This window comes from Trachymyrmex septentrionalis, unplaced genomic scaffold, assembly GCF_001594115.1.
Source record: "Trachymyrmex septentrionalis isolate Tsep2-gDNA-1 unplaced genomic scaffold, Tsep1.0 scaffold82, whole genome shotgun sequence".
Classification (NCBI taxonomy): domain Eukaryota; kingdom Metazoa; phylum Arthropoda; class Insecta; order Hymenoptera; family Formicidae; genus Trachymyrmex; species Trachymyrmex septentrionalis.
In genome coordinates, this window is record NW_017306008.1 from 18,355 (window position 1) to 33,491 (window position 15,137).

The 15,137-nt window shown below is 33.4% G+C and overlaps 2 protein-coding genes across 3 annotated transcripts in view; both read left to right on the forward strand.

Moving 5' to 3' along the window:
• The first annotated feature begins 1,434 nt into the window (after positions 1 to 1,434).
• On the forward strand, positions 1,435 to 3,118 carry LOC108754898 (uncharacterized protein F54H12.2-like). The gene is made up of 3 exons (XM_018497558.1): positions 1,435 to 2,363; positions 2,433 to 2,655; positions 2,957 to 3,118. Exons 1-3 carry the CDS (start codon positions 1,435 to 1,437, stop codon positions 3,116 to 3,118), a joined length of 1,314 nt encoding a protein of 437 aa, XP_018353060.1.
• A 10,565-nt stretch (positions 3,119 to 13,683) lies between these two features.
• LOC108754911 (sterol O-acyltransferase 1-like) overlaps positions 13,684 to 15,137 on the forward strand; it is a 17,561-nt gene continuing 16,107 nt past the window's right edge. The window contains exon 1 of one of the 2 annotated variants that reach the window (XM_018497577.1): positions 13,684 to 14,068. In XM_018497577.1, coding sequence (XP_018353079.1) covers positions 13,999 to 14,068 — 70 coding nt within the window. In that variant the 5' untranslated portion in view covers positions 13,684 to 13,998. The remainder of the gene's footprint in view (positions 14,069 to 15,137) is intronic. The other variant, XM_018497578.1, reaches the window with a different exon arrangement.

The following is a 15,137-nucleotide window of genomic DNA, read 5'->3' on the forward strand; positions in this document are numbered from 1 at the left end:
GATTCAATTTCCTTGTACCTTTTTACACGTACGTCATAACGAAAAAAATGTGATCAGATTCGTCGACGTTAAACCCGATGAGGAAACGAATGGCCCGTTTACGGCAAAAAAAGCTCCATTTCCAAATGGAATTTCACAACGATATCCACGAGCTTATTAAGGCGATTAATATCGCGTGTAAAGATGCCGAATCGCATTTTTATTTCGAACAGCAAAGTGCGTCTGGCGGCAAAGTATACATAAGTATTAACTGCGACGAAAAATGCAAAATGCTACATCGTATAAACTTTTCAGATAATCTTCTACGAATGCTAGGTTTCTCACAGTAACAATTTCCAATAAAAATGAATTGTATTCCAGGCTTTCGATACGTAAACCTAATTCCAATGAGACAGAAGAGAAAATTTTTCTTACTCATGGATTTAATAAGAAGATGGGGCAGCGACATATAGTCGGTTATTGGAGTAGTGAACTCTATAGTTTGTGGCGTGCTATCCCTGATAAAATGTTCGTATATTGCGATATTTGTGCGCCTTATATGTATAACAGGCGATGTGCGTACTCCTTTTCTCAGAATAATACCGATCGAGATACGCAGTCAAAATTACGCATTTGGTGCAAATTTAGTGAAGCATTTCTCATTTCCAAATTATATCCCCTTGCAGCGAACAAATTTCAGAACGATCGAAATAGATATAAGAGATCATCTTGGAAATAAAATTCCATTCGAATTCGGTACGCTGACACTGCACTTTAAACGTAAGCAATAACTTTCTTTCGTATGCGCGAACGTGAAGGTAACGCCAGTCTATAGTTAACAACTCGCAATGGAATATGAGGAGTATTTTGATGCGATTTGAGCGCGGGATACCGGTAGCAGAGGTGGAATTCCACGTGTTTTCGTCGGTTCACCCTATCAGCGCGGGCATAGAATCGGAATCTTTCTCGGAGGGTTATTTAGAGGTTTTAGAAAAATACTACCTTTTCTAAATAAGGATGCGCGTGCTGTAAGAAAAGAAGCTTTACGCCCTGGAATTAAGATAGAAGACGTCGAAAATAATAAACCGTTAAAGGAAGCGATCAAAAGTCGGCTCGTGGAATCGAGGGGTAATCTGAATCGAAAAGCCAAAGAAAAAATAAGCTCCCTGATGAGGGGATCTGAATATAAAATATCCACGAAATCCGCAGCGCTTCAGTTTCCACTCGGTGGTCGAGATAGAAGTATCGCGCATCGTAAACGCCGTTGGGGGGTCAAAAGAAAATCATCGAGAAGTATCACAGGGAAGAAGAGCAAAAAAGTGACGAAGAAAAAGAAAATTCGTGCTGCTGGAAGAAAAACCAAAAAATCATCCGCTAGGAAACATCGGGACAAAAAACGCGACATATCTGACATATTCTCTTAATCGAGATACGATTTTGCTGTTGGAGAAAAGCATGTACTTTCTTCATACCCACTCGAGCGAGTGTATAAAGAGCAAATTCGATCTCTTCTCTCTGCCATCTACGCAAACCAGCATTGAGAGTTCGCAATGGATTTATTACAAACCCGTAACTTCGCTCGCAGACGACTCGCCCATAGAATTCGTCATACCCGGACATGGAGAAGACTATCTGGACCTCACTCACACCATGTTGAGCCTTCGTATACGCGTAGAAAGCGAGCGCGGGGAGAACACGTCGGTCGCGCCCGATGGCGAGGCAAAAGTAGGCCCCGTAAATCATTTATTGCATTCCATGTTCAACCAAATCGACGTATATTTCAATCAAAAGCTCGTATCGCCACCAAACAACGCTTACGCGTACCGCGCGTACATCGAGGCGTTATTAAATTATGCTTCACCCGCAAAAACCTCCCATCTAACCTCTTGCTTATGGGACGCGGATATCCCTGGTTACATGGACGACACGCTAGACGCGACAAATCCAAATACAGCGCTCGAGAGACGCGCGCGATACATTCGAGGAAATCGCGCTCTAGATCTCATTGGTCATCTTCACTGCGACGTTTTCAATCAAGATAAATTTTTAATTAATGGAGTGGAGGTTAGAATGAGACTCGTACGCTCGAAAAATTCATTTTGTCTTATGGAGAGTAAAACGCTATCAAAAATACGCATTCTTGATGCCAGTCTACTCGTAAGAAGAGCAAAAATAAGCCCGGGCGTGCTCCTCGCACACGCCAGAATGCTGAGTAAAACTACCGCCAAGTATCCCCTTACGAGGGTCGAAGTTAAGACATTCACGATACACGCCGGCGTCGTGGGGGAATCGATAGACAACGCAATACTCGGGCAGCTACCAAAACGAATAATAGTCGGCTTTGTCGATAACAAAGCGTTTAACGGTGATAGAAAATTAAACCCGTTTAATTTCAAAAATTACGGAATAAATTTCTTTTCACTGTACGCCGATGGCATGCAAATTCCGAGTAGGCCGATACAACCAAATTTTTCGAAAAACGACCCGCTCTACGTTGAAGCTTATCACACATTATTCTCCGGAACCGGTATCCACTTTCTGAACGAGGGCAATTCTATAAGTAGAGACGATTACGCCAACGGCTACACTCTTTTCGCTTTCGATCTTACTCCCGATCTATCCGCTAATTGCGCGGGACATTGGAATCTCGTAAAACACGGAAGCTTACGATTAGAAGTGAGATTCGAAAAAGCTCTTTCTGCGACTATTAATTGTATCGTCTATGCCGAGTTTGATAACATTTAAGAAATCGATTCCTCGCGTCAAGTTATTGTCGACTTTTCTGGTTAGTTCTACGGCTTTCGCGAGAAAATTATTTTCCCTCCCCTACTACGCATTTTTTCTCGTTTAATTGGACGCCTGAATACGAAAAAGCTTCAGTCTTGATCGCGACACCAACGCCAACGTTTCGTGACGTAAAAAAAAGTAGCGAAAATTCGAATATAATATCATAATGGATATAGTCATCGACATATAGGGTTTTCGCGATGTCGAAGAAAACTTTATTCCGAAAGAAGTGGCGGTTCTAGCGATTAATGCTGCGATCACCGGACACTGGATTATGACGTCACCCTGTCCATTTGAAGATTTACCCGTGAGAGCAAAACGAGAAAACAACTGGCTCACGAAATTATCATGAAATCGAATGGTTCGATGGAGACGTCAATCCAAAAAACTTTATGATACATCTGCGTGACATTACACGACACGCTCGCTACATCTATACCAGAGGACAAGAGAAGACTCGATATCTGAGCAATCTACTTTCTAGAAACATATATAATCTGGAGGGAATTTCTCCGGCTTTCAAAAATCTACTAGATTTCGAAGACCGTGGACAACGCTGCACGCATCACGGATTTCAAGCCAGCGCCGAATCACGCTGCGGCTTACGCAACACTTACAAATTGAAACGCTGGCTAACTGTACGACATAGCAACAATTCAAGTTATGATAACCTTTCCTCGGGAAATTGGAGCGAGAGCGTCGTTGAGAGCGAAGAAACCGACAGCGAGAAGTCTTCAATTCAATTTAAAAATCAGAAACACGATATCGTTCGCAACATTGAAACGCGGAAGAAAAACATCGCGACGAAAAAGACGAATCAAAGCGCGGACAAACAAGTGACAGACAAGGAGAAAAAAGACCTCTCAAAATTCGACTCGTGGACCGATAGAGATAAAGCTAACACCAACGTCTCACAAGCATCGAGCATTTTAGGGAGCTCCACATTGCATACACCAGCAAAAGAGGTACACTTTGAATTTACGCAAACATTTCCTCTCTCACGCTCTCCGACGACGAGAAATGAATTCGCTGGAAGTTTTAAACGCATTACATCATCTCCGTGTACGACATGCGGGGGTCTATCCTGCCGATCGACTGCCGAGGGTGTGGTCGACCGCCATTGTCGCTAACACGGACGATCACGATCGATCCGGGCAACACTGGGTCGCCTTCTACATCGATGAACACGAGACAGGAACGTATTTCGATAGCTATGGCTTGCCGCCCTTGGATCCAAGATTCCTCTTACAACTTCGACGAAACTCCACCACGTATCGCTGGAATACGACAACGCTGCAAGGAATACTTTCTCAAACTTGCGGACAATACTGCTGTGTATTTCTATATTATTTGTGTAATAGTTATAATCTTAATCAGTTTCTTGATCTGTTTACCTCTGATTGTAAGCGAAATGATCGTTTGATTGTACAGTTATTACATAAAATTTTTCTTCAATGTAAACATAAACTCGTAAATTCTCATGTTGTGTGCCGTCATGTTCAAACGTGTACTCTTTTAAAAAAATAAAATAACTATTTCATGTAATATCTTTTTTAAATAAACGTTTTTGAACTTGTAAATATTGCCTTGTTTCTTACTCCTATCCCTTCAATCTCATTTACAATAGATACATTTTCCCCGTATTACAGACTCAGATAATGTACATTAAATACACAAAATATAGAAAGAATTTTTTAAAGCAATGCTCGAAGACAACGTGCCGCAACTGCTGAACGTGTTCGTTCCTGTTTTACCTCCCCCCCAAAATTCTTCCGAACAAAAGCAAGTCTCTCTCTAGGCCTACAAATTTTCCGTATAAGATTTCCTTTATCAGACATTCACCGAATCGCCTACACGTCGAAGACGTTGCCCACCCGCGACAACAAAAGCGACTGTCATAAGATTCGACCGGTATTCATCCCCCCTCTGTTCGTACTCTAGCCTCGTGACAAAGAATGCTGAAGTCCCAAGAATCCAAATCCCCACTCACCATTTTTCAAACCTCTATTTCGTCTAAGGCCCTCTACCACCCACTCTCTCCAATCACCTTTTGGGTAGATATGGGGCGAACCAATCAAATCTTGGATGAGTATAGGGCGAACCAATCAGAACCCTTTCGCCTGGCTAAGCCACGCCCATGGCGCCAGAGGGAGACGTGGAGAGGGTGTGTTTTGACGCCCCATGGCTGTCCATATACTACTCAGATTAATAATTAAATATATAGTATAATACATTATCTTAATCTTTCAATTATGTCGCGTTATATCACACATTCACACAAAGCTTATTATAAATTGTCGACTGCAAACCAATTTATTTTTTAAAATAAAGAATACATTTCAAATTTCCATTGGATTGTTCAAAACATTAACGATTTCACCAAATTATGTTTATTTATTGCTCCTGATCCTTATGACCATGACGATTCTATAGTTTCTTAAACCAATGATTTCTTGTTACATTTGAAGAAGCAGTGACAAAGTGTCCCATACTGTTATTCATATATGTCATATAAGATGGTAAAGACGTGTCTGTGACGGTGATGTAACTAAGAAATTAAAGTCTGCAATCAAGCTATACTTTTGCAACGTAATTAGTAAGTACATGACACAAATACTTGACATGTAAGCTTACATACGACATAATATCTTCATTATTCTAATTTAAACGACTACGAGACGAGTTGATTAAATATATAAAACATTTTACAATTTTATAAAATAGTAAATATAATACATTAATGCATGTTAGCTCACAGAATTATTATTAACTTATTACTAAATATATAAAAGAAAAAAAATATTATGAATTATAATTTTAAGTGAAATTCAAAATGAATACAATTCATCTAGATAAATAAAAGCTAAAGAAGCCAAGCTAGATCTATTATGCTAATACATAATAAAACATTCTCTTTAAATATTCCAAATTCGATCATTTCACTATAATACTTTTCAATAGTGTATGTAACTTTACAATTTCAATAAATAGCAGTAACAGTTGATATGTGTGTTTGATTCCATTATATTTATATGAAACTAATAAGCATCGTCAAATAATTCTTCGTTAAAATTATAAATATTATATGATCTTTTTAATATGGTCATTAGTTTAAAATTATTAGTACAATTTTTGTTTTGCAAACTAACAAACAATACCCGAGTAATATTGTTCATCTTCATTATTTATATAATAATAATATTTAAGCTATACTTATATCTACAAGCCACATCTTGCATTTGTTTTACGAAAATCAATGTTTTGTAATGTTACAAATTGTAATGTTATTAAAAAATAAACAGCTCGACATATTGTACAATGTATTTTTAAATTATAGTTAATGCACAGATACAAAATAATAAATCGTTTAAATTTTGTTCAAAAATAGCAACTGTATGTACAATTAATAGCAACTAAGCTTACTAGCTAACAACAGTTCTTGAATATTAATGAGTTAAGACATTTGTCAGTTTTGTTCAAAAATGATATCTATAGAATTTACATAATATATTTTGATAGATGCAGTATTTATAACAAATTATTGCAAATTCACCATATATTATACTATCGCTCAAAAGTTTGAAGTATTTCATAATTTTTAGATAAATCACAATTCTGTACCAATTATTGTATTTAAAGAGTAAAATTTATTTCCATTTTAAAACATATATTATTACAATAATTTCGGATACAGATAATACAAATTTTAGTATATTTACAATGTTTATAAATAAATTAAATTTTCTTTCAAAATTTAGAAATGCTCCTCAGCAATAATAATATATATTATAGGTAATTATAATAAATTATTAACCATCCCCCCAAATTTATATTATTTCAAACAGCATGCTAACATCAACATTTATCAGATTTAACATTAATTTACTATTATAATATAACAATTTGTAAATCATTATGCGTAGCTATCAATAAAAATTTAATAGCCTTGTGTTCCAGTTCTAATTTAGCATTATGGCAGAGGGACCAAATGGGGATACCTATACAACTGATTACCTTCCTTATAGACAATATTCTTTAAATGAACCGACTCTCTCAAAAATCGCTGAAGGTATGTGTATACAATATTTATTATTTAATTCACTAAATACATCATATTTGATGCATGTGTTATGTGATAATAGTTCTGCAAAATGGAATGCAACCGCTGTTCCAACAACTGACCGTCATAGCTAGCTGTCCTTGTCTAACTACAGCACCATATAATCTTGCCGGAGTAGATAAGAAATCACAACAAAACTAATTTTTCATTAAATGGAATATCTTAAAAAAATGAATAATTTATACAGGATTAGGTGGCAACACGTCAATAATAGAATTCCTTTATCTCAATGATAATGTACCGTGGAATCGTAGAACACGGGATATTCGAGAAATACTCACAACCAGCTGCCGTGATTCTTTTGTCATCGGATCTTCTTACGCTACCAAACCACACATACCTTATTACGGATATATACGTGTTATCAATATTTTCACATTTTTATGCCCATTTGGATAATATTACTACAACAATAAAAAGTTATGATAATACTTTTATTGTACATAATTAAAAGGAAATTGAATGGAAATTACGCTGGTAATTGTTAACTAAGCTAGGAAATAATAACAAAAAAGTGATTTATTTATCATTGAACTCTATTTGTTTATAAATTAATACATAACAAAAGGGTTGAGATCCAACAAAAATGAAATTATACACTGATATTTGTTATACGAGTATAAGCTAGGAAATGATAATGACGAAGCAATTTATTCGACATCGATCTTCATTTGTTTATAACTTGTTAGGGATATAAAAATTTCCTACTTTGTTATTAAACTCCGTTACAATTTATCAATTTCTGCGACAAGTTGTATGTGTGCAACGCATCCTTTATATCACTACGCGCATTTTTCTTATTATTGCGCGCTTTCTTTTTCTGTGTGTCTTATCCACATTAACTACTGAACTGTGTACACTACCGCCAACATATGTAGTGTATGACTAGTCGTGGATACAAAGTATCGTTTAACGAAGCATATTGTAAAATCGAGTCACTATTCGAAAAGTGAATAAAGAATTAAACTAAAAGACCAGTATTGTCTTAATTACGCCACTTTTGAAAAACCACACCGATAAGCACTGCGTAAACGGGATCTGAACGGTCCATCAACGAAGTGCGACACATAACGTACATTTGTTCGAGCCAAGATGAACATCCCTCAATATTCATCAACATAATTTAAGGCTCCAAACTAGTTGCGGCGGCCATGTTGGAATCGTAACGTTAGAAGCGAGGAATAACAAGTTAATTTATGTTGCATGCCATTTTTAAATAAAAACAATTTGGATGAAACAAAATGACAAGATCACTTTAAAACACTTGTATAAATCGATGAAAATTGTCCTTTTCTCCCTTGTCAGTAAATGGTCGTAAAAGGCACGTAAAGTGAATCTATATTTGAGCAGAAACATACGGTCCGATAGCTGTTGACACGAGTAAAATATACGCTTGTACATATAAAATTCCAAAATAACTTTAGTTTTCATCGATAGTTATGACTTTGAGAAGTACGAGACAAGTTACATTTTCACAATTAAGCAGATAATAACGAAATGGCACGCAACTTAAATTTCGTCGTCAAAACATCACTTTTCCACATTTATAAATTCGGCCATTTATCGGTGTGGCGCTATAACACACACAAGCACGAGCCTATGCCGAGTGCTCGCCTGCGGCGCACCGAGAGTAAACAAGACAGCGAGGTCCTTCTCACACTAGTCGCTTGTTTCAAGCGATCGAAAATGCTTTCTCGGCAATCTCGGTTGCTCAGCGGCCCTAGGCATCAATGAGAGGCAGGGGGCATCCTAAATAACATAGAAGTTTTAATAAATTGTAGTAATAGTGTATTCCTCCCCTTAATCCAGAATAGTATTTTAACATGATTTATACTATTCTGGATTAAGGGGAGGGATACACTATTACTACAATTTATTAAACTTCTATATTATTAAGATGTTCCCTGCTCCTTATTGATACTTAGAGCCGCCAAGCGGCCGATATCGCCGAAAAATCATTTTCGGTCGTTTGAAACAAGTGATTAGTGCAAGGAGCTCGCTGTGCTCATTCACTCTCGGCGCGCCGCAGGCGAGCACACGATATGGACTCGTGCTTATGTGTGTGACTACCGGTTTCACCAGACTACCGTCTGATTCTGTGTCGCCACCATCAACGCAGAGTTCTTGGCTAAGTAGTCAGGAATCTTAATATTTAACAAAATGAGATCGGATGAAAACGAAATTATATACACTGATATTTGTTAACTAAGTTAAGAAATGGTAATGAAGAAGTAGTAGTCAAGATTTATTCGACCTCGATCTTCATTTGTTTATAACTTAATATTTAACAAAAGGAGATGGGATGGAAACGAAATTACCCGCAGATAATTGTTAACTAAGTTAGAAAATGATAATGAAAAAGTAGTCAAGATTTATTTGTTATTGATGTCTATTTGTTTATAATTAATTAACATTTAACAAAAGAAGATCGAGCGGAAACAAAATTATACACTGTTTATTAACTAAGAGCCATGGCACACAAAAAATTTAAGACAGCAAGACGTAAGTAGGGCTGCTTGGTTTATATAATCGCTACATATAATCGGCGATTACTTAAAGCAGCTAGGCAGACGTTCTTAAACATGATCAGTAATGTGACATACTCAAATTTTATTGAAAAATATCTTATCAATAATAAAATATTTTATCAAAAGACAATGGAACCATTGTTATAATATGCATCGTGAATCAATTCACTGTATCTAATTTTTAATTGTGTAGGGAAAATTTTAAGCTTTTATATTAGAAAACAAAAAATATTTATAAATCTTTGGACACATGACAGGCTTATAAAACGAAACAAAATTTTTTTATTTTATTCAGGTTGTAGTTTTCTATATGTAAAAATTACCAAACTCGCAGAAAGACAGTGACCTTTTGAAAGTAGAGATTTTAAGAGGATCCTAAAGCCGTTTGTATTATCGGCTAATCATTTTTGTATAACTTTTTTCCCTTTTTACTGATTCGAAAATCCTTTTCAACTATTTAATTTTGGAAAATCTTTTCTGTTAGGTCTTCGATAACAATTTCGCAAACTCAGAAACTCTGTTTGTGCATGTTATACGCTTCCGGGGAAGGTATCATTTAGTATACGTACATCCTACAGAATTTCTGCACTAAAGGAATTATAATATAATCTGAAGTGACAGCTATGAGAGCCGAAATAAAGTGAACTTTCAATTTTTTTCCCTAATTTTTTTGTCAATTTAGTGTGGATGTTTTTTTCATGCGTACTTTTATTGTGTAAAAGGATTAATGATCTATAAAGCCAATTCAGAGAAATTGCAATTGTCGGTAATTCCTATTGGTTTAGGATCCCCTTTAAGATTTAAAACTTTTTTTAAATTTAAATTTCGTTCATTTTGAACAAAGTCAGCTTGAATTTTAAAGTTCGTAGCGCTACGAACTTTTGTTCCGACCCAAATTCGTATACCATATACACGTGTATATAAAAATTGATTCGTCCTCGATTCTAGAGCACCTAATATATTCATATGTCGAGTATGTACGTGTACGTATGCATTTACATCATCAGAATCACAGGTCACTCCTCGCGCTGTTAAGATATTATGACATACAGTGGCAGAACAATAATAGAGTATATACCGCTCGATGCAAAAATCGATTGCAGTAAACGCATTTCAATTGTTTTAATTGCTTTCATTATCCGGCGATTATGCACAAGATCTGATTATCCAATTTATCCTGTTGAATATTATTATTTTATATAATTATTATTCTATTAAACTTAATGGTAACGTAATTAATGCGCGCTCGTCACGCGTTCTTGCAGAAAATTCTGTTCTTGACAAAATTTTACCAATTGATCTATAATCTTAATTAAGTTGCTGATAGCGAAAGAAACAGACGATTCTTCACGCGTTAATTGTTCAAATTCTTACGACTCTTGATCTATAAAAATTGCACTCGATAATGACTAAAATTATTGAGTCATAATTGACAGATTAATATTTATAAGTGATATTCAGATAGCATAGAGTTTAAAAAGTATTCAGTCGTATGTCATAAATTCTGTATTTTTTCAGGTGCAAAAAGAATTCTTCTCAGAACTTTTTAGAGAAAGAATTCTTTTGGTATTTGAAACTGAAGGTATCTGAAACTGAATTCAGAATTAATAATTGCATTTTTTTACTTTCTACTTGAATACAGCATGTATTAAAAAAGAAACCATGTAATCAATACAATTAGTACAATAAAAAAATAATACAATAAAAAATATATTAAATTTTAATAAATCATTTGTTTAAATAGTTTTAACTAAATATTTATTAAATGCAAGGATACATTTATTTGATACAAGGATCATTAATTTGATTTATCATTTCTTTTTATTTTTCTAAACCTACACCGAAGTATTAAGAATTAGATGCTAATATATTAAGATCCATTTCAAATCGAATAAAATAATTTTATTTAGTTATGTATTCACATGTCGATCTAACATCATTTATTGCAGTTTAGAAATATTCTAATTATTTTTTTTACATAAATATTTTTAAAATACATTTACAATTACTTTAGATACGAAGCGCCACTCCGGTCTGAATGTTAAGATGTTGAACTACTATATAATATATTATATATTCATTTAAATGAATTAATTTCAGAAATAATATTTGCGTGCCGATATGGTTGTCGGACTTTCAACGCAATCAATCTGAAACATTAATAATCCTCCCAAATTTCCCAAATCTTAAAAAACTGTATGTACAATAATAAACTTATTGAGAAAAATATTGCCTCGACCGGGAGTCGAACCCGGATCTGTTGCATTCCGTGCGAGGATTCTAAGCCTTTAGACTACCGAGACCTTAGCAACATTCTTCACAATAACTGATATATATAGAAAATTACGCATTGCAGGCGAGTCTGTATAAACAATATATTGGAAATACCGTTTATGTTAAATACATTATTTTAGATACGAAGCGTCACTCCGGTCTGAATGTTAAGATGTTGAACTACTATACTCGTATATTATATATTCATTTAATTGAATTAATTTCAGAAATGATAACACAATAATCAGAAATGATTTAACATAAATATTTATAATCATAGAAACCTCATATATTCTAGTTCATCTCAACTATTTTATTTAATGATATTAATATTAATGTATATATAAATATTTTATATATAAAACAATATGAATAAATTGCTTGTATATGGGCCTCTGCGATTATTACGTAATATATTTATAAGGCAATAAGATATAATTTGCATGTAATAAGTACGTAGTTTGTACTTGATTTCCGCACTGAAGAGAATTCAAATACAAAGTCGAATTGTTTATGATTAACTCCGTCCGTTTTGGAAATGCATTTCAATTATTTGCGAATTACATTTTATCGCCTTGAATATATTACATTATTTACGGGTCAATAACCATGGAGATTTAGTTTACTTATACTTGAGACTCTTATATTTATTCTTGAAGTAATAAGACTACTATTTTCTTTTTCTTTTTATTTTTTTATATAAATATATGTAGAAATCGCAGATTTCGCCACACATGTAACAAATAAAGTTTTTAAAGAGAAAAGTTTTCTTATTTTTTTCATAGAGAATGCCAAAATTTTGATTGACTAAGATTGATTAAGATTGACAAAATCATAAAAAGACAGTAGAAAAAAAAATTTGAAAGACCTGTATCAAGAGTTCTTTATCGTTTATCACAATATGCGCATGCACTTGTCGCATACACTCACATCGTATTACGGAGGAGGTTTAAAGGTCAAGCAAATCATAAGAATTAGTGCGGATCATCTAAGTAACTCATTGTCAATATATATTTAGCATTTTTTTTTAAATGATTTAGCTAATTCATTAAAACTCGGCTTCAAATAATGAGAATTATCAGTAACTGACTCTTTAATTTAGTTTTATATAATATACATATATATAAAATGTACTGACAGAATATTAAAAATTACTAATAATTCAAGATCATCAGTTATTGCGCTAATTAGTTTTTCTTTTTTTGCTGGCGTATGCACTTGTTTGTTTTGCGACACGTCAATGAAATCCGAAATGGCAAATTAATTTAAGAGCGAAATTGTAGGAGAAACGTTAAGAATATTAGAAAATCTAAAGATTTGAGAAATAAATATGGTAATAAGATGTAATTAAAAAAAGATTGTTTCGTTTTTCTTCGCGACCATCATATAATAAAAAAAAAGTTTTTGACGTCAAAAATGTTTTTATCAAATGTCAAAGGGGATCAACCGTTTATCGCAATATTCATGCATATTATAGTTATCGCGTATCTCTGCATAATTGAACAACAAATTAAGTTTCCATTGAGGAAAAGTCTAATCAAAGTTAATTGTAGGGTATAATTTTGCAATTTTGTTCATATTTTAAATTACATAATTTAAAAATTTACTATTTAAAAATTATAAAGACCAAGTTTTGTAAAAGTTGCTAAATTTAAAAGAAAAATATATTTCTTTAAATCATCAGAGACAGTAAGAGAGAAATAATTTTTTTTATTAGCAGGTGTGTTTCCGTTGCGTTTTTGTAATACTTCCCTAAACTCGAACAATGATGAGTCATTAGAATTAAATTTGTGCGACGCATGAAAAACAATTGATATAGATACATACATATGTACGACGTCATACTTCCACCCGAGGACCTATCAGTCAAAGTACACATATTCCCTCGGGCTATATGTATCAGTTTATACTGCACTCATGGTGGGATGATAATACGATTGAGTCGTTTAGATAATCCGCGTGCATGAAGCGGAGCGTGTACAGTTGAGACCGGGATCGAACAGCTTACGGTTTGCTGCCGAGTACCGTCAGATCGCGTCGTACTCCGGAAAATTTAAAAGAAAGTTATCAGTTGTTAATTAATACAGTATAACAACGTGTCGTGCGGAACGGCGTGAATTATGGGTGTGTTATGATCAAAGATCTTTGTTTATTTCAAAAGAGACTTGTTTTTCTTATTTCTATAAACACCACGGAGCCATTGACTTTCTGGAAAGATCGCAAATCGCTCAGAACGTGACAGAGTTGCTCAGAGTGTAACATTCTTGTAGAAGAGTTTCTGTAAGATCCACGATTATCCCTCTTTTAGTCATGAGTTCTGTTATAGAAACTATAAACGCTAAAGATATTGCGAACAGCCTTCATGAGAAGGGTAAAGATGGTAAGTAAATTATTTGATTAATTATAAAATGTATAACAATCTTAATTTCTATTCTAATTTTTAGTATAATTATATTTTTATTCTATAATTCATATTATGATTCACTTTTTTTTTAATTAAATTTTATTATATAAAAAGTAATTTAATTTCACAAAAGTCTTAAAGTTTCACGACATGAACACTTTTTTTATTCTTAATGTTTTTAATTCTAGTTTTCTAATCTTTTATTTAAAATAGATAAATAAATATAAATATATATTAATGTATATTTAAATGTTAATTACATTCACTAATATATACTTAATAATTTCTACTAAGATTAATATAAATATTTTTTTTTGACAAATAATTTTTTTGAATTAAAATTTATCGAAAGAAACATTCAAATAATTTATTTGAGTTGTTGCGATCTTTCAAATAAATAGTTTAATTAAAAAATTACAGTGTTTTTTTTTGGAATTAATTTTTCCTATACAAAGTTTATCAAATTTTAACAAACTTATTCGCAATCTTATGTCATGTTTTAAGTGTTTATTATAAACGTTTATGAATATATGTTTGATCAAGTATGTATACAATAATCTGAGATTTTGTATATTTACTATGCTGTCCTGTCTATCTATCAGTTGACCTCTCTGCAATCGCGGTGCAAACACTTCAAAGTTGATAACTGAACGTTAATACAAATATGTATTATATATTACGTTGTCGCAATTTCATTGCATAAAGACTCACTTTGCTCGAAAAATGCTTAATAATTCAAAAAAATTTGCTGTTTTTGCATTAATCTTTCACCGGCAATGTGAAATTTTTGATCATTATATGTTTCAGGTTCACAGCAGCAAATTTTTTTATTGTTCTAGACTATATACAAATCTGAAAAATTCTAGTATACTTATGAAACTTTTAGCAACAAGTTTTTATTGTAATAGAAGCTTCTCTCTTACTTTTTACAAATTTAAATGTGAGTGAGAATTTTAAAAAAAGAAAATTCGTAATTTTGATATGAGAAAATGAAAAATTATTTTAAACTATAATACTTAAGAGTATGTGCTTCAAAAAAAAAAAA

Coding starts and splice junctions, on each gene's coding strand:
- LOC108754898 (XM_018497558.1), top strand. CDS start 1,435: ATGTACTTTCTTCATACCCACTCGAGCGAGTGTATAAAGAGCAAATTC. Junction 2,364..2,432: donor GGTGATAGAAAATTAAACCC/GTTTAATTTCAA, acceptor AATTCCGAGTAG/GCCGATACAACCAAATTTTT. Junction 2,656..2,956: donor ACGGAAGCTTACGATTAGAA/GTGAGATTCGAA, acceptor ATCGACATATAG/GGTTTTCGCGATGTCGAAGA.